This window comes from Mytilus trossulus, chromosome 6 (genome assembly GCF_036588685.1).
Source record: "Mytilus trossulus isolate FHL-02 chromosome 6, PNRI_Mtr1.1.1.hap1, whole genome shotgun sequence".
Lineage (NCBI taxonomy): Eukaryota > Metazoa > Mollusca > Bivalvia > Mytilida > Mytilidae > Mytilus > Mytilus trossulus.
The window spans coordinates 843,704-868,945 of record NC_086378.1 but is presented as its reverse complement, the minus strand read 5'-3'; the positions used below and the strand labels follow the sequence as shown (position 1 = coordinate 868,945).

Genomic DNA, 25,242 nt, shown 5'->3' with positions numbered 1-25,242 from the left:
AGATCCCCCTTCAATTACATTATTGAAAGTCCTCCCTTCAGCTCAGTATTTTTTCACATTTCAACAATATTTTTCTTCAATGGTCAAAATTACAATTACTGTCAGAACTGTACATATCAAAATTATGTAGTCAAGTGACCTATACTGTCAATGTTTATGTATAAGATTAAAAACCTGATAAAAAATATCTGGGAAAACATGGATAACAGAAAAAAAGGAACCTGTTAAATTGTATAATTGTCGTTCTTTTATCATTCATATTTCATTAACATAAATCGTCAGAAACATGCATGAAATATTTGTCACTGGACATTAAGATATAGATCGTGTTTTGCAATATGTGATAAAATACATCGATGGAAAAATTACAAAAGTAAAATCACAAAAAATTCTGAACTCCGACCTACGTTGCATAGACAGTGTATACCATGGAAAATAAATATTTTTTTACTTTGAAAATTTTTAATGCATTGGATCTGTTATGTTCATAAAAAACACCATGAAGTAAATTCAGAATAATAAACCATGAGCCATCAATTAACACCTTGTAAAATAACAGTTAATTCCATATAAAATGGAGAAAAAAATCACACTTAATTCACCGTAATTATCAATAACAAATAATTGTTGTCACTTCTGTCAAAAAATCTATAAGTTCAATACCGCAGGGCACTCTGTTACAATGGATGTTTAGCTGTAAATCTTAATTAATGATAGAAACATGAGTTATCTCCCCTGAGCTATACATTCATTAGGAAAACATACTTCTCCTTAATTATAATCAGACAAAAGGATTAAAAAAAATATGAGAAAAATCATTTCTGAAGACAACATTAATGTCCTCTCTCTATAATCTGGACACAAATATCTAAATTCACAAGCATTTGGGCCACAATTGGAACACTAGCAGTTAAATATTAGCATCATGAGTGTTATGTAGAGCTATGTTTTAATAGTAACAATATTAGAAGCCTGGTATCTTTGAGTTGGTGTCTCTGAGATTTAAACTTGGTTTTGAAAATTATTACTAATTACTGACTTGATATTATAGTGGAATAGTAATTTTATGGTCCTCTGAGATACTATTTTTTCCTTGGTATGCCTCAGGCCAATAGATGCATTTCAGGGGACAATAAACTGACTATTCCACTGCAGGTACCCAGTCAATAAGCATAAATTGTTATATATCTAGAACTTCCATCTCTGAAACATTCATAGGGGTAAGCTCCATTGTTTATATAATTATGTACCTAATAGTAGATAAGCAGCAGGGATATGTCTTCTGACTGGGAGAATATTCCTGTATTAAATAGAGGTCAAGAAGTTTGCTTTTCTTGCACTTTCAATATAAGCCATCTGAGGTACAGAAAAAAGCCTGTATTTTTTTTATTACTAAAAACTAAAGAACACCTGGATATCTTGTTTAATTATAAGGGAACTAATTAGGAGAAAGGTGAATGCTCCTTATTACCTCAGATAACAATCAAACTTACAGCATGGTGTTTGTAATGACTAAGTTTACATTTTTCTAAAGGTTTTCATCAAAACGGCACATTCATGATGATTTTTATCTTTTCAAATCATATTCTTGTGACTCAAATTCAATTTAAACTTAAAAACATTTTAATTTGAATTTAAATTCTAAAGTAGATATGTAATCATGTGAATTTTCTCACCAGAAACAAGTATTTAACTTCAAAGGTTTTCTTTTAACACAGGTAAAAAGTCACCTGGTATGGTGATGATTCGTGTGATGGACACACGTCAAGCTCATGCCATTTGTTGGCCTTTGCAGCTTTAAAAAAATTCAATAAAAATACAATCACTACTAAAAAAATCCTATAACAATCTTTCTGCTGTGTGTTGAACTTCTTTACAGAAAATGACATTATTTATTTTTGACATTGTTTCTAGTGTTCAATGATGATAAATAATTCTGCAACTGAAGTGTGAAAAAATCAATGAGGAATTCCAATGTCAGATACCAAATTATTTGAATTAAAGAATCTCTGTGATAAATATCTGGTTGACTGACATGTCATTTCACAATAATTCCTTATGGAAGAAAGAACTAAGAGCTGAGTGGCCATGATAAATTCTTGTGAAGAATAAGCTTGACCTCAGTGTTACACCAACTTTTGTCAGATAATTATGAATTCTAAGGTCATCATGTACAATTTCATTACAATCCAATAATATTAGTTGAAAGTTAAATTCATTTATATGTTCTACACAGAAAAACTATCAGGACACAAATCAAGTGTAAAAACAAAGTGAGATTAGTAATGGGTTTGTAGTCTTTGTAGCCACAAGAATAAGAACACAGCCCGATCAAATAAAAAGTTTATTCTAATAAATTCTCTCAATATCAAATTGGTTTATCTAAATCACAGTTTAGATCTAAGGCACTATAAAAAATCTTCACAGTAAATATGATTGCTCAAATCCTCTCAGAAAACAATTAAAACCACTATGATTTGACTATCTAATGTTGATTATCTTATGGTATACATTCAAACATTGTATATAAAGCAAGAAATGGACAATTATTGTTTAAATGAAGTTTAAAGATTTATTCAACAAGTTGTTATCTTTCGTTTGTGCCAATCTTCAACACCTTCATTAACAAATAAACAAGGAGAGTTTACTCTTACATAATTTTTATACAATGCTAATTACTTCTTTATTTCAAAATAATCTAAAAAAAAACCAATTTAATCATAAACTGGACTTAAATATGTGATTATTATGGAATAGCTATCAACGATAATTAAGAGAATAACTCTAAATTAGCACGTTAACAGACTTGATGATTATATTTTTAGCCCTATTTATAGATTTCACAATAACAATTATCTTTTGATATCGGAACAATTAGTTAATTTGTATCATCAGCATCAGAGAGTCTGAAAGACCATGTAATTAGAGGCAATATTTATTTTGCTTCAGTGGAGTGAAGAGAAAAAGTAATCTATTGAGGAATCAAGTTAGAATGGGATGATACCATGTGCTAAGAAAATACCAATATCTGCCTGCAGCATTTATCCAAATCACATTTTTGTATGCCAAATTCATTTTCCTATTAATTTCCATACAGCTTTTCCAATCTTTTGATTAACTGGCACATCTCATATATCTGATTTGGTCCAAAATGTCCTCTTTACTTAATTGCTATTCTTCTAGAAAAATGTCTTGTCACATAAATATCCACGGGGAAAAGGAGACGTTTATTCCTGATTGTTCATTTCACTAAAGAAAAAACAGAGCTAAAAGGTAACATAAATAATGAATTTACTAAGTGATATAATATAAAAAGTGCTATGGAATTCATGCCACGGTTAGCGTATCAGACTACTAACACAAAGGTTCTTGTGTGATCCTCATTCCTGGGAGAAATTTTAGGGACTGAATTATCGGCTTCCCCTTGACACTATTTGTAAGAATGATCTTTAGAAACGATGATAGTTTGTCAGAATGGAATGATAAATGGCTGACCCGTCTTAAGAGAGAGCCATACATCTTTCACGCTAAAGACACTCTTGTAGATCTTGAAAAAGAGCAGGCTAATGCTGCTACAAGGCAGCACTCGGACCCAAAAAGTGGAAAGGGATAAATATAAGTTGCAATAACTTGTTTCCCAATCCATGATAAATAGATATGTTTAAACTATACCAACATGATGCAAGACTCTCATAAGTACAAATGTAGCCAAGGTTGTTAAAAAAAACCTCTTTAACTTTGTAAATTGTTTTAAGTCCCTAAAATTGTTATCATCTGACCTCTATTGTCTCTTTCCCATGACATATTTTTAAGTTTTAGACCACTTTGTGTTTTCTATTTGTGGTAAATATGTCCTCAACAAGTACATCTATACAATGTATAAATGAACCTGATTAGATTGACATTAAGGAAATAGGTGTTCATCACATTTTTGATTAATTGATTGTTGCTTGCTTAACATCCATTAACTTTTTGATCAAAACATTACTTTAAGCAAATTCATTTTATTAGAAATATTAGTATTAAAGTTTTTTTAAGGAGTTAATAGATTTGAAAACTCAGTCTTTCAATCCCAAACTTAACAATGAAGGACTTGATTTCTTTTAAGACTGAGCACATCAATAGATCATGTTATTTTTGTGATTATTGTCTGGTAGTTTATATATCTCTCTCAGTACCAATATCAGTAAGAAATCTGTTTATCTCTTTATATCCTATTAAGAAATCACTTTAACATTGAGATCATTAATTACGAATGGAATGAAATCATTTGTCTACAAACTACTAATCATAATGTCAACCTCCTAGTCTGTCATTAACAACCTTATTTATACAACAACTTTCTACAAAGATTTCTGCAAAGAAATTCTAAGGAATAGTTTACACTGAGTCTGACTAATGAATGATTATATTTTCTAACTAATACACTGATAAATGTTGAATAATAGTAAAACAAAATGTGTCACTTAGCAACTTCATTATCATTAGAACAACTGTGACCCTGAAATCAAGGTCACATCATCCCAACTATACCATCATCACCAACCTCTGAAATCAAGGTCACATCATCCCAACTATACCAGAATCACTGACCCCTGACATTAAGGTCACATCATCCCAACTATACCATAATCACTAACCCCTGAAATCAAGGTCACATCATACCAACTATACTAGAATCACTGACCCCTGAAATCAAGGTCACATCCAAACTACACCATAATTACTGACCCCTGAAATCAAGGTCACCTCATCCAAACTATACAACAATCACTGACCCATAAATCAAGGCCACATAATCCCAGCTTTGTCAAGATCACTGTCCCCTGAAATCAAGGTCACATACTCCCCACTATATCATGATCAATGACCCCTGAAGTCAAGGTCACATCATCCCAACTATACCAGAATCACTGACCCCTGACATTAAGGTCACATCATCCCAACTATACCATAATCACTAACCCCTGAAATCAAGGTCACATCATACCAACTATACTAGAATCACTGACCCCTGAAATCAAGGTCACATCCAAACTACACCATAATTACTGACCCCTGAAATCAAGGTCACCTCATCCAAACTATACAACAATCACTGACCCATAAATCAAGGCCACATAATCCCAGCTTTGTCAAGATCAATGACCCCTGAAGTCAAGGATGCATCATCCCAACTTGACCACAAAAACTTGAACTTAAAATCAAGGTTGCATCAACAAAAGAGTAAAGGTAGGTTCTTCAGAAATAAACAAAACACATCAGCTATAAAAATATGTGACATGACAAAAACTCAATGGCATGACAAAGCTGTTTTATAAGACTTATAAATCAGAAGAACTGCTTGAAAACATTTAAATTTATCACTTCCTATCAAATATGATCAGCTGCCTTCAGAAAACATAATACTATCATATTCAGACCTTTTCTTTTGACATTTAAAACTTTCAGTTTCTAACATTCTACATAAAATTTATACTGCAAAGATCAGTTTTTATGACAAGAATATGAAATAAGCTGGTGAATAAATGTTTGAATAGACTTATTAAGAAGGGATATAATTACGATACTGTTGTCAAGTCATTAAAGATTGCATATTTTGGCGTTAATATTGAGTCACTGATAAGGTCTTTGCGTCGGAACTAAACACATTTATTCTAAAAACAGTTGTTGGCATGACACGGGTTATGTTCTTCTCATATATGTTATGATGGTATGATACTAAACCCCTTACGGGAAGGATTGTGCCTGATGTTCATATGATGAAATCATAATCTTTCAGTCAGTTTAATTGAAGTCTGGAGCTGGCATGTCAGTTAACTGCTAGTAGTCTGTTGTTATTTATGTATTATTGTCATTTTGTTTATTTTCTTTGGTTACATCTTCTGACATCAGACTCGGACTTCTCTTGAACTGAATTTTAATGTGCGTATTGTTATGCTTTTACTTTTCTACACTGGTTAGAGGTATAGGGGGAGGGTTGAGATCTCACAAACATGTTTAACCCCGCCGCATTTTTGCGCCTGTCCCAAGTCAGGAGCCTCTGGCCTTTGTTAGTCTTGTATTATTTAAATTTTAGTTTCTTGTGTACAATTTGGAAATTAGTATGGCGTTCATTATCACTGAACTAGTATATATTTGTTTAGGGGCCAGCTGAAGGACGCCTCCGGGTGCGGGAATTTCTCGCTACATTGAAGACCTGTTGGTGACCTTCTGCTGTTGTGTTTTTTTTTGTTTTTTTTTTTATTTTGGTCGGGTTGTTGTCTCTTTGACACATTCCCCATTTCCATTCTCAATTTTATTTTATACATATGCAAATTAAAACAATTTAGTCATTCTGTCTTGGTTTTCTTTCTACTTTTGATGGATAGTACCACAAAATACTACAAAAATTAAGTATTTATGATAATTAGAAAAGACTTGTTTTTATAATCTATTTTTATATATTAATGGCCAATTAATTTTTTTTCTGGATCTTAAAATCTATGTCTGCCATAAAAATTGACCTGAGCCATTTGTCTGTCCTGATAAATGATGATAGATTGGAAGAGGGATCGACCACATCTGAATACAAAGTAGGATTCAATATATCTATAGGCTGACAAATAAACAAATCTCCAGGTAATCAAGAATGTATACACAATAACCTGAATGAAGAAAAGAACAACACTTCTACAGTACACTACGCATATTTGTGAATTAAAGTGTTGTTAGGTTGCTTGTTGAATTGTTTTTTACATTTGACAATACTTGATGTAAATATTTAGATAGGCTGTCTGATTTCTACTTTTTCTATACATCATAGACAACACCAAATGCTGTGTGATATTTGAACTTAGAAGAGATTAAATTATAGTTTTAATTTTTGAACATGTGAAAAATCAGTTTTAATTTGACTCATAAATCACTGCAAGCAACGTAATGTAGCATTTAAAAAATTGAAAAATTGCATCACAATTTTATAATTTTTCAATGAAATTATAAATTTGTTGATGAGAAACACTAGTATTGTTGATTTTTACTGTACATACATTATGTACCATATAAGCCATAAGTCTGATGCTCCAGACTAGTCAAATGTTATTGGAACTAGTAAGTATTTGTTTAGACACATAATTAAATTGTTGAAATATTAGTCTTCAGACTAGTAGTTGAAATAGACCATTTATATCAGATTATTAGTGTCTTTATTGTAGATCTTCATCTTGATATTTGATTTAAGGTGGTATGGGTGTCTTTCGCCATCTTGGATTGTAAAAAACAGAGAATCTAAGGTCCATATTTTCTATCAAATTAGCAAAATTTGATGCAAGCATGCAGATATTTCATGTGTTTTTACATTTAAAAGATCCAATTTATAAGAATATAACTTAAAAAATATAAATATATGTACAAGTGTAGAATATTTTTGGTTGTTTTTAAATATTTTGAAATTGTCATTTTAAGGGGAGGTAACTCTTAAACAGTGCACTTTCTGTTGGATTGTTCATGGAATTTTCCTACTTTGTAATTTAGCCGGAAAAAACGCACGGTGACCCTATCTTTTCTTTTGATATTATCAAAGCATTGTTTGAAAGCTATATTTTCCTAATTTATTTTACAATTCTATCATTTCGTTTAGTTTCTATTCACAAAATGGTGTTTTTTCCTGTATAATCCATACAAAATGTGTCATTTTGTCACGACCCGTAGCTTGAAAAAATGCACGGTGACCTATCATTTTTATAATATTTTTTAACATGTATCAATAGATACTACATTTTGGCAAAGTATGAACAAATTCTATCATTTTAACTTTAGACTCCCATACCACCTTAAGGGGTTATTAAAAGAGTAGTTGTATAATCTCGGATTTACTCTTAAGGTTTCATAATAAATACAATGTCTTTAATGGTAGAACAATTAAGTAGCTATAAAACAAAGTGAATATATAAGTGTTGTTTTAATTTTATCATACATTGTCAAACAAATTGAATTTCCCATATGCAGTTTTAGTAATATGATGGAAAAGTACAAGTTGCAAGGAGTTGCAAGGAGTTGCAAGAGTGAACATGTTCTACTGCACCCAACCAAAAATAAAATTCAATGTTTAGACTGGTATCTACAGTAACCCTGTCACATAACAAAAAAGTTGTAAGGGTAAACATGTTCTACTGCACACAAACAAATATAAATCCAATGTTTAATTAAAGACTGGTAACTACAGTTACCCAGTCACACTGTAATGATTTATAAACTACATATATTATAGTATAAGTAAAAAGGTAGGTGTTAATATAATGGAAACTCTTATTTCAATTTAAATCTCAAAATCTTCATAAATTGAAGTACTTTATTATTAGAAGTCCATTAATGATTTAAAAAAATGATTTGACATTTAGGAAAGTTTATTACACGAGACAGAAACTTCATGCATATTTTGCTCATCAGATCATTAAATGACTTCACTTACCTATTAAAAGTTATATAGCCAATGCTTTATGACTCCATAATTCAGAAAAAACTGGATGAGTGAGGGTATATCATATGAATCAGGATAGGGGAAATATTTAAGGTTAATTTTTAATCAAATGGACAAATAGTGGGTGTACTAACAAATTACTGATTCATTATCAATAACAGTATTATTGCTTAATAAAAAAATATCCATTGTCATTTATATTAATTTCATGACAAATGGGAAAATGCAACTAAAATTTAAAAAAAAACCCAGGTTAAGATAGTTTCTGAATCAATCCTATGCTTCCTTCATTCCTTTCAGCATTATTAAATCACCATTGATTACCATGATGCAGAGAAGCCTCATTAGTAAGAGAACACTTCCCCTGAGGGGAAACCTATTGCTGACAAGGTCAGATAAAATATCTTTTTACAAAGATTCCAAACCTCACTTATCAATCAAAAATTTACAATATATCATCTTGTAAATTATAATTTGATTATTAAAATATATGCACATGATTTGGAAACAATATTGTTTAATGGTATTATCTGGGCCAGTATATATATTTAGTGATACGTCAACTTTTTTAGGGGGAAATATGCAAAACCATGTGACATTATAACATAGAACAATTTTAATAGAAATAACTATATAATTTATATTGGATTGCTGTAATATTTACCTAATGGTTCTCCATTATATATCCACTGAATTCTTCCAACTTGGTTTTTCACTTTACATTCAAATGTAACACTGGTTCCCTGAACAACTCTTTTATCTTGTGGAGTAACAGTAAATTCTTGCACAGCAAAAACTGAAAGGAGACAGCAGAAATATTTATATATGAACTTGCAACCATCTGATTAAATTTAATCTCCTCATAACAGTTCACACAGACTACCATATATACAGCCAAATCTCCCCAAAGCTTGTTCATACTGATTCTCATAGTTAAACCCAATATCCTCATAACAGTTCAAACAGACTACCATATTTACAGCCAAATCTCCCCAAACTGGCAAAGCTTGTTCATACTGATTCTCATAGTGGAATCTAATCTCCCCAAAACAGGTTCATAGAGATACACATAGTGGAATCAAATCTCCCCAAAACAGGTTCATAGAGAATTACATAGTTTCATATCTGCCCAAAAGTTCATAGAATCACATAGTTAAATCAAATCTCCCAAAAAGTTCATAGAGATACACATAGTTAAATCAAATCTCCCCAAAACAGGTTCATAGAGAATTACATAGTTTCATATCTGCCCAAAAGTTCATAGAATCACATAGTTAAATCAAATCTCCCCAAAACAGGTTCATAGAGATACACATAGTTAAATCAAATCTCCCCAAAACAGGTTCATAGAGAATTACATAGTTTCATATCTGCCCAAAAGTTCATAGAATCACATAGTTAAATCAAATCTCCCCAAAACAGGTTCATAGAGATACACATAGTGGAATCAAATCTCCCCAAAACAGGTTCATAGAGATACACATAGTGGAATTAAAATCTCCCCAAAACAGGTTCATAGAGATACACATAGTGGAATTAAAATCTCCCCAAAACAGGTTCATAGAGATACACATAGTGGAATTAAATCTCCCCAAAACAGGTTCATAGAGATACACATAGTGGAATCAAATCTCCCCAAAACAGGTTCATAGAGATACTCATAGTGGAATCAAATCTCCCCAAAACAGGTTCATAGAGATACACATTGTGAATCAAATCTCCCCAAAACAGGTTCATAGAGATACACATAGTGGAGTCAAATCTACCCAAAACAGGTTCATAGAGATACACATAGTGGAATCAAATCTACCCAAAACAGGTTCATAGAGATACACATAGTGGAATCAAATCTACCCAAAACAGGTTCATAGAGATACACATAGTTAAATCAAATCTCCCCAAAACAGGTTCATAGAGATACACATAGTGGAATTAAATCTACCCAAAACAGGTTCATAGAGATACACATAGTTAAATCAAATCTCCCCAAAACAGGTTCATAGAGATACACATAGTGGAATCAAATCTCCCCAAAACAGGTTCATAGAGAATTACATAGTTTCATATCTCCCCAAAAGTTCATAGAATCACATAGTTAAATCAAATCTCCCTAAAAGTTCATAGATTTACACAGTTAAATTAAATCTCCCCAAAACAGGTTCATACTTATCCTCAAAGTGATATCAAAATCTCTCCAAAACAGGTTCATACTAATTCTCAAAGAGAAATCAAAATCTCCCCAAAACAGGTTCATACTTATTCTCAAAGTGAAATCAAAATCTCCTCAAAACAGGTTCATACTTATTCTCAAAGAGAAATCAAAATCTCCCCAAAACAGGTTCATACTTATTCTCAAAGTGAAATCAAAATCTCCTCAAAACAGGTTCATACTTATTCTCAAAGAGAAATCAAAATCTCCCCAAAACAGGTTCATACTTATTCTCAAAGTGAAATCAAAATCTCCCCAAAACAGGTTCATACTTATTCTCAAAGTGAAATCAAAATCTCCCCAAAACAGGTTCATAGAGAATTACATAGTTTCATATCTCCCCAAAAGTTCATAGAATCACATAGTTAAATCAAATCTCCCTAAAAGTTCATAGATTTACACAGTTAAATTAAATCTCCCCAAAACAGGTTCATACTTATCCTCAAAGTGATATCAAAATCTCTCCAAAACAGGTTCATACTAATTCTCAAAGTGAAATCAAAATCTCCCCAAAACAGGTTCATACTTATTCTCAAAGTGAAATCAAAATCTCCTCAAAACAGGTTCATACAGATTCACATGTATATATTGAAAAAATCTCCCCAAATCAGTTTATACAAATTTACAGACTGGCATTTCAAATTAAATCTCCCCAAAACAAGTTCAGAGATATACATATGAAAACAAATCTTCCCAAAACAGGTTCATAGAGATAATATACAAAACATTTCACATACATTTGTACTACAAACTATATACTTCATATATGTTGAATCAAACATGAGAAGGAAATGACCAGGCATATTCAGTGAAACATCAGAAAATAATTTCTAACTACTTTTTGTGTGTCTTTTTTTGATTTTGATTTTATATTTTGTCTTATATTGTACAGATTGATTGTAAGGATTGTTGACATAGTTATAACCTGGTTTTATTTATTTACTTGGAGATAAAAGAGATTTAAGTCAGTATATTGAGGTACTTGTATATATTATTATGTTGACTATAGCTACTAGAATACAGTCAAGTTTTCCCCCTTATTTGTCTTGGTAGACTACAAGTAACAATATTGATAAATCACTGTTATTACTGGTTATAACAAACTTCAAGATCTAATTATATCAAAGACACAATTTGTATTACTTATTTCACTATATGGGTTTAAAGCTTTTCTTTAAAGATAAAATATTTGCTTGTTAAAATATTTGATTTAAGTATGAGAGATTTGGTGAAATGTTTGCACAAGTTACGACCTTTGTAAAACAACAATTAGTATATTAAAGTTTCAAATATCAAGACCTTTTGGAGAAAATCTACAACTACAATCAAAATTAAATGTAGAGAATTGTCTATGGAGATAATCTAAGGTACAAATCATACTGTAAAAATCTTGGGACTCTGGTCCAAGGACATAGTTATCGTCCTTTAGTTTTCGTTGTCTACGAATATAGTCCCTAGTGTAAACAGTGTATAACTTGCATGTTTTATTTGATTCACTTTCCGTATTTATTTCTTGATATTAAATGCATGAAATATTAAGTAGGGGGATGTAATAACATGTTTAAACAAGAATGTGTCCAAAGTACACGGATGCCCCACTCGCACTATCATTTTCCATGTAGGCATAAAAATTAGAAAGATAATATCATAGGGAACATGTGTACTAAGTTTCAAGTTGATTGGACTTCAACTTCATCAAAAACTACCTTGACCTAAAACTTTAACCTGAAACATGCACTTTCATTTTCTATGTTAAGTGGACCATGAAATTGGGGTCAAAAGTTTAATTTGGCTTTAAAATTAGAAAGATCATATCATAAGGAACATGTGTACTAAGTTTCAAGTTGATTGGACTTCAACTTCATCAAAAACTACCTTGACCAAAAACTTAAACATGAAGCGGGACAGACGGACGAACATACAGACGGACGGACGGATGGATGGACAGACCGACAAACGAACAAACAGACAGACGAACAGACGCACAGACCAGAAAACATAATGCCCCACTACTATTGTAGGTGGGGCATAAAAATTGGGTGCTGAATCTTTATGTTAAGTAGTGATTTGGTTCAGTTCAAAAAGGTCAAATTTCATTACGTCTGAAGCTGTCAAACTGAATTTTACACCCCCTTAACACAGAATTGTCAATATTTTGAGTTAGAGCTGGTAGAAGTTTCTATAATTTTGATATTATTTGCCTCACTGGTAGTACACTACACTGTAAAAATCTTTTTGAGAAAGAGCAGGTGTGATTTTTTTAATTTGAATTTATTGTCTAAAAGAAATGCACTACGAAATAATTGTGTTCTCAGCCCCTCTGATCAAGTTTGTTTTCTTTTTGGCTGACCTCAATCACCAAAGAGATTTTTCATTTTGGCTTGTAGCTGTTATTTTACAATTTCAATGTGAAGCAAATTTAATAATTTATCTGCACAAACCTTTGACTGGCATGACTGGTATTTAATTAACTTTGGTCTTATTTAGGAGATATCTATAGGTTTTACAGTAACCTTGTTTACTTTCAGAGGGGCAGAAGATACCAAAGGGAAAATAAAACTAATAAACATGTAAACATGATATTGAAACAAAAATATATACATCACAACATATCAATCTTAAAACTTGTTCCTAACAAAACCAGGTGTATTAGAAGGGTAATTTTAGAGAATTAAGGCATATATAGTAAACTAGTTAAAAGTTTTCTAATTGAATTTTGTGCCTAACAAGGACTAATCACCACAAACATGATAAAAGATCTATTAATTTGACATAATAAACAATTTACAAACTAAAATAAACTCCCCAGCTGGAACCAATGATAGAGAACATTTGGCACAAAACTCTTGTAATTCTTCTACATTGATAATCAGGATAATGGCTGATGTAAAAAGATGGTAAACTTCCAATAATTGATTTACTGTAAATTCCATCTTAATTCACAAATCAGAGGTACACCAGTTTTTCTTTTTAATTCCAGATTCAAATTTACATATATTGACCTGTGAATGAAATTGATTATTTAATGGATTTCAACCCAATATACATTTGATAACAGAGTTTTATCCTACATCAGCAATGACAGTGAAGTGAATTCCTTGTTTGTTTTGGTTGTATTATTTACACAATCAAAACAACAGACAAGTAAAATGAGTAAATAAGAACCACTTAATCTGTGAACCTGACCTCAACAATTCCACTTTCAATGTTAGTACAGAAGGTGTCAATCAATGACACAGCATATATAGATGATATATTGGATAATCTGATTCAAATTAAACAACAGAAATGAAACATTTATTAAAGAAGATATAAGGTCAATCTAACCAGTCTCCTATAGTATGGCTATAGACACTACTGTAAACCATCTTTTTTTTGCGAGCGATTTATTTCGCGACTTTCGCGAGTTGAAAAATAACGTGAATATAAATCGCCGTGAATATGTCAATCTTTGATTTTTCCTTAATACACTTCATCAAGAAAATCAGATAATCGCGAAATTACATAGCCGTGAAGGGGTCAAGAAAGGCTAAAACGCGAAATAAAGTATCTGCGAAAATAAGTTGGTTTACAGTACTCAGTATCATTTCATTCATTCATGTACTGCTCTTGTCTAAGTTGACTCATACCACAAAACATCAATACTAATCATGCTAATAGGTGGGAGCTCTGCCCAAAATGTACAAGATGAACAACTGCTGAACAATATTGTAGAGCTTACTACTAAAGTTATTATAGATCAGCAATTGTCAATGGATTAGAACCCACTCAGCTTTACTCTGCACACTAGACATGCTAGAAGGCTCATAAGACGGAGTATGCTAATTCAATTGTACTTATAAAGATTCAATATGCTATTCACTCAGTCAAAGGAGAGAATCTATAAAACTAAGTTATCTCCTTTTATAGATTTTAAGTGAAATAAACTTTTACCAATGTTGAATACACCAATAATTCTGAAACTAAAGTATGCCAATGTTAACTTTACATTTCCAGGGTCGTAGCTACAGATGAGGCAGATGAGGCAACTATTTAAAACACACCACATTTTGTATTTGCCTGTTCCAAGTCAGGAGACATTCAGTGATTGCCCTTTGTTGCTGTACATCATATTTGTTTTTGTCATTATTTGTAAATTCAGGCTGTTAGTTTTCTCATTTGAATTGTTTTACATTGTTCATTCCTAGACCTTTTATATCTGAGTATGCAGTATGGGTTTTAATCATTATTGAAGGCTGTATGTTCACCTATACATTGTAGTTGCGAGTTTCGGAGTTATATGGTCTCTTGTGGAGAGTTGTCTCAATTGCAATCATACCACATCTTCTTATATTTTTATTGTAAGTTGAACATGTACAATTAAAAGATAAAAACCCTAATCAGCAAACATATTTAACAGTTTAAGAAAACTGTTGATTTCATTTCCTCAGCAGATGGAATGTGTCTACAGCTCTTATCATACATGTATATACCAACTACTATTGACTGTGTGTCATCATGGTCATGTAATCCTAATCCCCCTTTCCACACCTCTACAAAGTGCCACAATGTACAATACATGATATCATTGTATGTGGTATTACCATTCCAGATACTATATGTATGGTTAAAAGATAGAATAAATTATACCAATAGCATGAATAGAAAATCCTTTCTCGCTACAATGACTTGCACTGATACAAATGCAGAGGTCAAACCTGGAACAGCTGGGTACAAATTTGAACGCATAATACTTGATACTTTCTGAATTTGGATTGGGATCAAATTTATGACATAATATAGGTTTCTGACACAATATAAATGTGGTCAGTCAAAGATCTTACAAATCTCTTGTGCAATATTGTGCAATTGAAGTGTCCAAAAATTACAAAAAAAATATGAACCCTTTACAAAAAACTTATGTATCCCCCCCCACTTTTTGGAACAATAACTCCTAAACTCAATCCCAGCCTTTCCTTTGTAGTATGGAACCTTGTAGTATCAGAGAGATGACCATACACTGTGAGTTAAACTCGAGTTATTATCTGGGCTACTAGAAAAAACTGTATCATTTTGGCCCCTAATTTCTACATATTTGGGGCAATTAACCCCAAACTCAATCCAAATCTTCCCATTTGTTATATGGAACCTAGTGGCACAATGTCAGAGAGATCCATACAGTTACACACAAGTCATTGTCCGGAAACTAGAAAAATGCTTGGCCCTTAATTCCTAAACTGTTTGCCTCATAACCCTTAAAATAAATCCGAACCTTCTACATATATATGGTATAATTTCAGAACAATTGAAATACTTATAGAGTGGGGCACTCATATTCACCGTGGACACAATTTCGCCGTTGTATGGTTTTGAGGAGTAAAAACTTCAAAGGATGGTTGAAATGGAAGAAATATGCCGTTAAATTATATTTTTATTACAAATATGATTATTTTTGAAAATGAGACTAAATTTCAGCACTTACACAGCAAAGGACCGAAAAAATGGAGAATGAATTTCAGCCAATTTCCTGAATGACAAAAACAATTTCAAAGACACATTCCTTAATAATTCTTTGACTGATAACCTAAATTTCAGTATTTTACACCTTTCAAATGTCTGCTTTTCGTCTTGATGAAATTTATTTGATAAATATTGTTTATAGCTGCAGTTATTTGGTTTTAAATATATGTAAAAAGGGCAAATATGTGACCCCCGTTGACAAAAAACTAGGAAATTTCTAACACCCTTTAATCAAACTTTTCAGATAATTTTACTCAAAACAAACACTTTTAAAAGCTAAGAATACTATGCATTTGAAGTTATCTTCATATAGAAATATATGTATCAGTATGCTTCAAAAACATAAAGACCTGAACATAAACTGAAGAAAACATGGAAAGATATGGCGAGAATGAGCACTCCACTCTACACATATTATTGTCCTGAAAAGAGACAAATGATTGTTTTTGGCCCCTTTTGAGACCCTAATTCCCCAAAATCAATCCCAATCTTCCTTTGATGGTATTGAATCTTCTGAAAAAGTTTCATAGAGATCCATTCACTTAAACTTAAGTTTAACAATCTCCCAAAAGAGCAAATATTAATGGAAATAAAAACCCTGACCACATGCACACACTGTATGCACACCTTCAATATATGTACAAAGTGATGTATCTTAATTTATATTTCATTACTTCTATTATTTGTTGTCTGATGATTTAAACTGGTTTGTAACTGTAAAACATGTACAAGATACAAAAAAAAAATATATAATCATGGATGCTAGTATGTCGATTCTATATTGTTGTGTGTAATTGTTGAACACATACAAGATATAATCATGGATGCTATTATATATTTTGTATTATGTCAATTCTATATGCTGCACTGGTTATGAACAAACGGCTATTATCATTTCCCAGCGTGTTAGGTTGTTATACATGTACATGACTAAGAAAAGTAAGCCAATAGAATTGTTACAATCAACATTCCATGTACATTGTACCTATCTTTTTATATAATAATTCATTGTTTTGATGTTTCCTGGTGAAATAAAGGCTAAAATTATGCTAGATTTTATTTCAGTTTACCCAAAAAATAGCCATCAATGGTCAGTTTTATCCAAACTATACATGTCATATATCAATATAATGCTACATGTCTGTCTTGTCACTTGTCAGCCTCATCTTCTCATATTAAAGCATGATAGAGGTTATATGTCAATCTTCAGATATGTTTGGCAAAGCAATTTACATATTATTTGTATTTGTAGATACTAATCTAATTTATGTAAATTACTCCAAAAAATATTAAATTGTGTTTCTATATCTGCTTTAGTTAAAATAAAGGTTAATTTTACTAAAAGCAGATTCTGATTATGATTGGTCTATATTTACATAAACCCTCGGCATAAACTATAATGTTTCCATCAAATTGTTTTGTTTTAAACAGTTTCACTCCTATGTCCCTAATTTGGTGAAATACAATTCATATTATTATTGTGCTTATACATGTAATATTCAATTATAAACATAAACTCACCTGAAGAAATAAAACATGTAATCCAAATATAATACACTGTATAATCCATGGTTATCACTATAACATAATTCACTTAAATCTCAATTATAAACTGTGGAATCCTGGAAAAACTTGGCTACAACTCACAACACAATTCTGAAAGAAGAAAAACACAAAAATAAAGTACATTTAAAATCTAGGCAAAGGCTCCTTATAGTTATCATTGAGAAATCTTACATTAAATTCTGTAGTAAATTCTCTTTGTATACTTGTATCTACAGTTTGAAGATGATCAAAGTTTGGTAATTGATGACTTCCTGCAGAAAGAATACACAGCACACATATCTATAGCCTTACCTTAACATTCTTGCATGCGCACATGTCAGTACACAATACTACATGGTAATCACTTGTCTTATTAATAAATCCACAATCTCTGTGTAATGCCAAAATATGCATCAAGGCTACACCTAATTAATTATATGTTCTTAGGCCAAGCTTATATCACCTGGTTTCAGTTTCAGTTCGTGAAAACCTTTTCTAATGTGTTATTTGAATATCTGACATGTAAAATTGCTTCTTCACTAATTAATTCACCTCTATCAGCATCCACCATGTGAGATTCTCAATAACTTTATGAAATCATGGTAGTTATCTAACCAGTGTAGAAGTAGGTTCAATCTTATCTTATAAACTCTCAAAAGGAAAACAGATCATTAGCGACAAAAGTTAATCTTAGAACGAAAACTGAGCAATAGAAAAAAAGTTTAATCTCAAAAGGAAAACTGTGAAATGGAAAAAAGCCATTGAAAAAATTCCCAAATTTGATAGGGAAAAAACTGCAAGAAAAAATTCACAATTCCAAAAAAATTATAAAGTAAAAAATTCACAGGATTTTCTTTTTTTGTATTTAAAAATGATTTTTTTATGATAAATTGTGTCAAACATTTAGATAATTTTATGATTCAAAAATTTGAAATGTTTAATATAAATTGTTACTGAATCAAATTACTTTCTCTGAACTACCAAAGAAAGTTGCAATGTTTATGTTTTTTTTATATTGAATAAACATTCTTTGATTTGTGACTGTGGACAGGTTTGGGGTATACCAGATTGTTATCAGGTTATTTACCTAATTAACTGCCACTATATACAATGATATAGATTGTCTGTCAATTGTCTACTGTCTGAGTACACATTTGTTACATTGTAAAACCACAGGAAGAAACAAATATGTTGAAAATAAAATTAGGTTGCTTCCAAATAATATTTCATTTAAATTATCAGTAAAAGTTCCCACTTTCTATAAATATATATACATGTAAATATAGATTTAATAAGATAGAAATCCTCCCGAAATTCGTAAAAAAAAAAGGAATTTCAAACATCAAATTAACTATTAATTTATATGTTCTCATAACTGATATAAAGTCACTTTAGTGTGATCTTATTTCATGTGACATTGGTCTCTTGTGGAGAGTTGTCATTTTGGCAATCATACCACATTTTCTTTTTTATATAGATGAAATAAGGTTTCACCTGAAATCATTTCATCTAAACAATGATAGATGAAGTATGTATAGTAATACTTTAAACATGCAAATGCAAGATAAAAGCTATATGTTATTAAATTCAATATTCAAAGACAAAATATTTCAAGTTAACAATAAAGTGTACCTAAACATTACAACTTATCAACATTCTGTTATTGCAATTAATAATTTACTTACCACCAAACAGTGTAAGAATAAGTCAAATAAAATATATGTAATCCTTTGTAAAATGCTTTTAGATTTCGAAAATGTGTAGGCACAAAAGGCATAAATAAAATCTGTGCTTGTATAGACGTAGCCACAGTTGATGTCGATATTCAATACTACAGGACGATCTCTTTCTTTCTTCAGAATGTATTGGAAAAACTATGAATGCAGTTCGTGTTTACTTTAAATCCTTCAGTAAAAATCAAACACTCAACCATGCAATGAAAAAGAATTTTCACAGGTATGTTTACAAGCTTACCTTGGGTTACCTGTAATTTTACATCATTTTGTCATGCAAAGAAATACCATGGAGAAATTAAGGTTCCATACAAAAGATTGCTATTTCCTTTTTGTTGATCTAACTTCTATAGTTAAATTTAAATGATTGTTATAAAAGGCTAACATCATTAACTAAATAATGAAAATCTCCCATTTACGAAGTACATTACAACAGGGGCTTCAAGACAGTACTCAAATTACACTATTAAACCTCGTACATAATCATCAAAAGTCATGGATATGAATTTAAATTGGGAATTAAAAAATATGAATTCAAAAATCTTTTTCCATTTTCATTCTTAAATCGCAAAAGATTTGTAATAATTTGTTTTCTGTTTCGTGAAAAAAAATTTGAAGAAATCATTAAAATTGTATGATTATTGAATTATCACTAATTGTCTTCATTAATAATTCATTAACATGATAAATGTAAAAAGTCCTCAGATATGGCTTCAGATGTTTAGGTGTAAAAACTATCAAGTCAAAATCAAACAAATATATCCAATATCCCTATTTTTAAAAACAAACCTGACTAACTGTGTTATTCCATTTTCTAATAAATTCAAGAAAAACTAGCAAATGTTAAAATTATTGAATATAACAAGTGGATAAAAAATTATGCTATCAGCTAATCTGCATAAAATGTATTAATATTATCTGAATAATGGTGGAATTATGATAACACCTGTACTCTGCCCAGAGATAATGTCACCATTGTAAGGTGTCAGAGGTGACACTGTTATTTAATTATCTAAATCACTCTCCATGTTTCCATCAAGAGGTGAATATATAATCAGGTATTAACCTTAACAAATGTTTCCTTATCACTAATTAATTATTTCTACTATATATAGATGGAGCCTTTCTGATGCAGAATACAAGTTTAAAAAAAAAAGATAAGATCAGTACAAACCAGAAAACAAAAACAGCAGTTAAAACTATAAAGAATTAATAAACCATAGTACATTATAACTCCAAATTATGCTTAGTATACATGCTGTGTACTGTACTGTACATAATTTTTTAAAAAAATCCTCAATAGAAACATAGCCATGTTTATATAGCAAAGACTTAGTTTGGGTTATTCTAAAATCTGGACACAATTGCAATTTTCTACGCGCGTTATTCAGTGTGCACCAAATTTTTTATGTTATTTCTTCATAGACAGAAAAAATATTACTGTCATTTCTTATAATTTAATTCCAAATTTCATTTTAAACCATAGAAAACCATGAAAAAAATGTTGATGACGTCACGGTCACATGACTGAATTATGTCTATGGGCTCATAACAAAATAACGTCAGCCAATCAGGAGACGTGTTACATCCAAAATTAAATTATTTAATAATAATAGTATATAACAATGGTCACAATGGTGTCTCTTAAATTGTAACTGTTAAGTTTAAGACACTTTTCAAATATCAAAACGTCCACCATAATTTTTTGGAACACTATTATGACTAAATTGGTCTACTCTTCTGGGATCTCAGGTCTGACAATTATTTTTTTCAACTCAGTTTATTTTATTGAAAAACGTTTTTTTTTTTTAAACATAAACACTCAATGTCAATTGTCATATTTCCCCCCTCATCTTGTATACTTATTAGTTGTCTGTAACTTTACTGTAAACAATTTATCATAGAATTAAAAAAAAAAAGCATCCAAAAAAATAAAAACAACACGAGTGAACACTGGCTGACTGGACCCGATGTAGTCTAGAAACTAATTATTCACATAAAATATATGATATAGAATTGTCCATTTCCCGAACCTGGTTGCCATAAAGTGTACCACTTCAATAATATAAAGCCTAGTTCTAGATTTCCATGTCAGTCTTCTTGTCTCCGTATGATACATGAAGGGGACATGTCTCGGAGCCCTCCGAGTCAGAGAACAACACAAGGGACTTAACTCATGATAAAAGGTTTGTGCTTAAACTGGACTCCCTCCTGCTATCGGGACACTATAGCTATGAACCTTGTTTTTTTGTATTTACAGAATTAGCAATAAGGAAATTATATTAACTAACTTTTTAACAGAGATATTTTACAATGATGTGTGTTTTGACAACTACATAACCTCAAACAAAAACTTTTTTGTTGACGTCTTTTTTCAGATTTAATTTTTAGTTATCTTAGTCCGAGATTCTGTGATGTAATTATATGCTAACCGTGACAGTTTTGGCTGCTGGGTACCAATTATTGAGAAATAAAATTGAGAAACAGAATGGAAATGGAGAATGTGTCAAAGAGGCAACAACAGGCCAACAAAAGTGCAGCCCGAAACAGCAGACGGCCACCAAGGATTTGTACAAATCCTTGCGGCCACCGACGGGTCTTCAACATGTAGCTAGAAAATTCCGCACCTGGAGGTGGGCGTCATTGAACAAAATGTGTAGAGTGGAGGGGTGCTCGTTTTCGTCATATCTTCCAATGTTTTCTACAGTTTATGTGCCGGTCTTTATGTTTTTGGGGTAAACTGATATTACTATATGAAGATAACTTCCAATGCAAAATATTCTTAAGCTTGAAATTTTTTTAAAATAATCATCTTAAAAGGGTGTTTGAAATTTCCTGATGTTTTGTCAATGGGGGACACATATTTACCGTTTTTACACATCTATTTAAAACCAAATAACTGCAGCTTTAAACAATATTTATCAAACCAATTTCATTATAGATGAATAGGAGACATTTCAAAGGTGTAAAGAACTGAAATTTAGGGCAATCAAGTCAAAGAATTACTTAGAAATGCTTCTTTGAAATCGTGTTTTTCATTCAGGAAATCGGCCGAAAATCGTTGTCTGTTTTTCGGTCCTTTGCAGTAACTGCCAAAATGTTGTCTCAGTTTAAAAAATAATCATGTTTGTTATAAAAATATAATTCACCGGCATATTTCTTCATTTCAGCCATCCTTTGAAGTTTTTACACCCCAAAATCATATAACTGCGAAATTGTGTCCCCGGCGAATATGGCCGCCCCAGTGAGTGAGTGAAAATGGACGTCATACTAAATTCTAAAAAATATAACTTTAATTCAAGAAGATACAAGATACAAGGGCAGAGGCTCCTGACTTCGGACAGACGGAACAATGCCTAAAAAATAAAGCGTATACAAAATTATGAAATAATGTTTTACAATACGGTGTGTACCATCAACTAAATAAAAAAAGTTTAGACGTCTTTGTCAGATTTATTTGTATGTTATTTATTTAATTTTTTTTAAGTCAGTTGTGTTTATAATTTATATATCTGTCATGTATTTTAACGCAGTTAACCAAGTTTAATCTATCACTCTTTTTTTTTTTTTTAAAGAAATGCGGCATATAGGAATATCTTCGTTAGACGGTTTTCCATTCGTTCTGCTGGTTGATATAGTCGAGTGTTTTATTGTCAGGTTTGGTGGATTTCCCCTTTTTAATTTCAACCTATAGCTCGGTATTCTTGTTAAAACTTTTCTCCAGGAAATCGAAAAATTAATAAAAGTGCTCAAATTATTATCTGATTGACAAAACATTTTTGCGCGTTCGTGTTCACACAAACCCTGATTGAATAAATATGACAATAACCCATTCCTAAACCCAACACTAACCTAACTCTAAAACATAACCTAAAACCTCCCCTAACCTAAAAATGACCATGAATGAACCTCAACCCTTAAGAATAGGGACCATTAAAGTATGGGAAACCATAGTATTAAATATTTCAACTCAAAATTATGCTTTAGTATATAAACATGCTGAACATAATTTTAAAAAAAATCCTCAATAGAACATAGCAAAAATACTAATATTACCGAAGTCATATCATATCAGACTGTATACTAATACTGCATAGGGATTTCCACACATCCATAAGTAATCTACACGAGAGACAAGTTTGACAAATTAATCTGACTAAATCCATCTCTTTGATTAAAAGATTGTGTCGTGATTATATAAGCCGTCATGACCAGAATAACTGAACATGTTAAACGGACATCTTACCGAACCAGTATCAATTCATTGTTAAATTGCTCCACTATCAAGTTATTAATCATGTCTCTTTCTAGGTTTCAATTTAAACGTCATGTTCATCTCAATTTGCCAGTATTAAATTGAAATAAAAAATAGATCTCCGACTGCCCTTAGTGATATTGTTGTACTGAAAACATTAAACAACATGAAATCTCTCTTCAACTATATTGTTATGATAAACACATTTATACTATCCCCAAATTTACACCGAACAGTTACTTTATCCATAAATTCCGGGCACACCCGACAGTTATACTATATCGCCAAGTTTACACATATCCCCAAGTTTACACCTGACAGTTGCATTATATCACCAACTTTACACATATCCCTAAGTTTACACCAGACAGTTACATTATATCCACAAGTTTACACAAATCAGAGGCGGATCCCCAGAAGGCCCCCTATTTTGGTAAAAATTTGGTTTATTATATAGGGAATCACTGAAGCATGACCGGAGCGGCCGCCTCTTAGGCAGTCAGTTGGCCCCTATGCACTTATGAAAATGTCTGGATCCGCCACTGCATATCCCCAAGTTTACACCTAACATGTATACTATATCCCCAAGTTTACACCTAACAGTTATACTCTATCCCTTGGTTGTAACAGGTGAATATAGAAGGGGAACGGTTATACCTATTTTAATCTGTTTATTGAAATATAACTCATAGTTCGACGATATATATGTTCCATCACTCCTTATACAACTACACTAGTCAGAGTTGTCGTTCATAAATGACCCCTTTAAAGTTAACTCCAAATAGTACAATACATTTTGTAGTATAACATGATAGAGCCTTTTCACTTCCAAAAGGTCTTAAACATAAATAGTATACTCAAATATGCAGGTACAGAGGTTTAAACGAAAAGAATTGTCCGTGACATAGAAATTAGATAAATCTAATATGGTATGTACATACATAAAATGTTTCTGTTATCGTAGATGGAGTAATTAAGATTTTGTCGAAATAGAAGACCAAAACCAATCTGTTGAAATAGACGACAAAAAATAGAATCTGTAATTGAAATAGACGACAAAAAATATTCTGTTGAAACAGTTGGAAACGACAAGAATTACTTTTGAACTCAATATTCAATATGTTCGACGGCTACTTGAACCCGAATACGTGCGTGTCACAAAATATTTATAAATATAAATTGAACTAGGAACGGTCCAATATATATATGTTAAACATTCCTTTCCTCGTAAACCGTTAACACTCCACAAAACACTTATATTGATTTCCTCGCCAACGTCTATACTTTAGGCAAGACATACGTAGCCTGAGAAAATGTACCAACCATATATTTATCTGGATAAAAGTGTGTGAAATTCGCACACCTCTTCTATTAAGACCTGTCTACCCTGTTATTAACTATCACTGCGCTTAACAGTACTATATCATCTACTAAGTTAACCATATCTTATGTTGACAACTGTAAAATTATTTTGTGAAGAGGTTATTTTCACAATATATTATCTAACCAAACACGGAGAATTAAATGCAACAAGTATGTG

The 25,242-nt window shown here is 31.4% G+C and overlaps 1 protein-coding gene across 1 annotated transcript in view; it reads right to left on the bottom strand.

The window, feature by feature from the left end:
• LOC134722247 (synaptogenesis protein syg-2-like) overlaps window positions 1-20,401 on the bottom strand; it is a 56,398-nt gene extending 35,997 nt beyond the window's left edge. Inside the window, exons 1-3 of the mRNA XM_063585856.1 lie at window positions 20,237-20,401; window positions 17,691-17,825; window positions 9,126-9,257 (exon numbers count right to left, since the gene is read on the bottom strand). Of these exons, the coding sequence (XP_063441926.1) occupies window positions 9,126-9,257; window positions 17,691-17,739 (181 nt within the window). The 5' untranslated portion in view covers window positions 17,740-17,825; window positions 20,237-20,401. The remainder of the gene's footprint in view (window positions 1-9,125; window positions 9,258-17,690; window positions 17,826-20,236) is intronic.
• Between the last annotated feature and the right edge of the window lie 4,841 nt (window positions 20,402-25,242).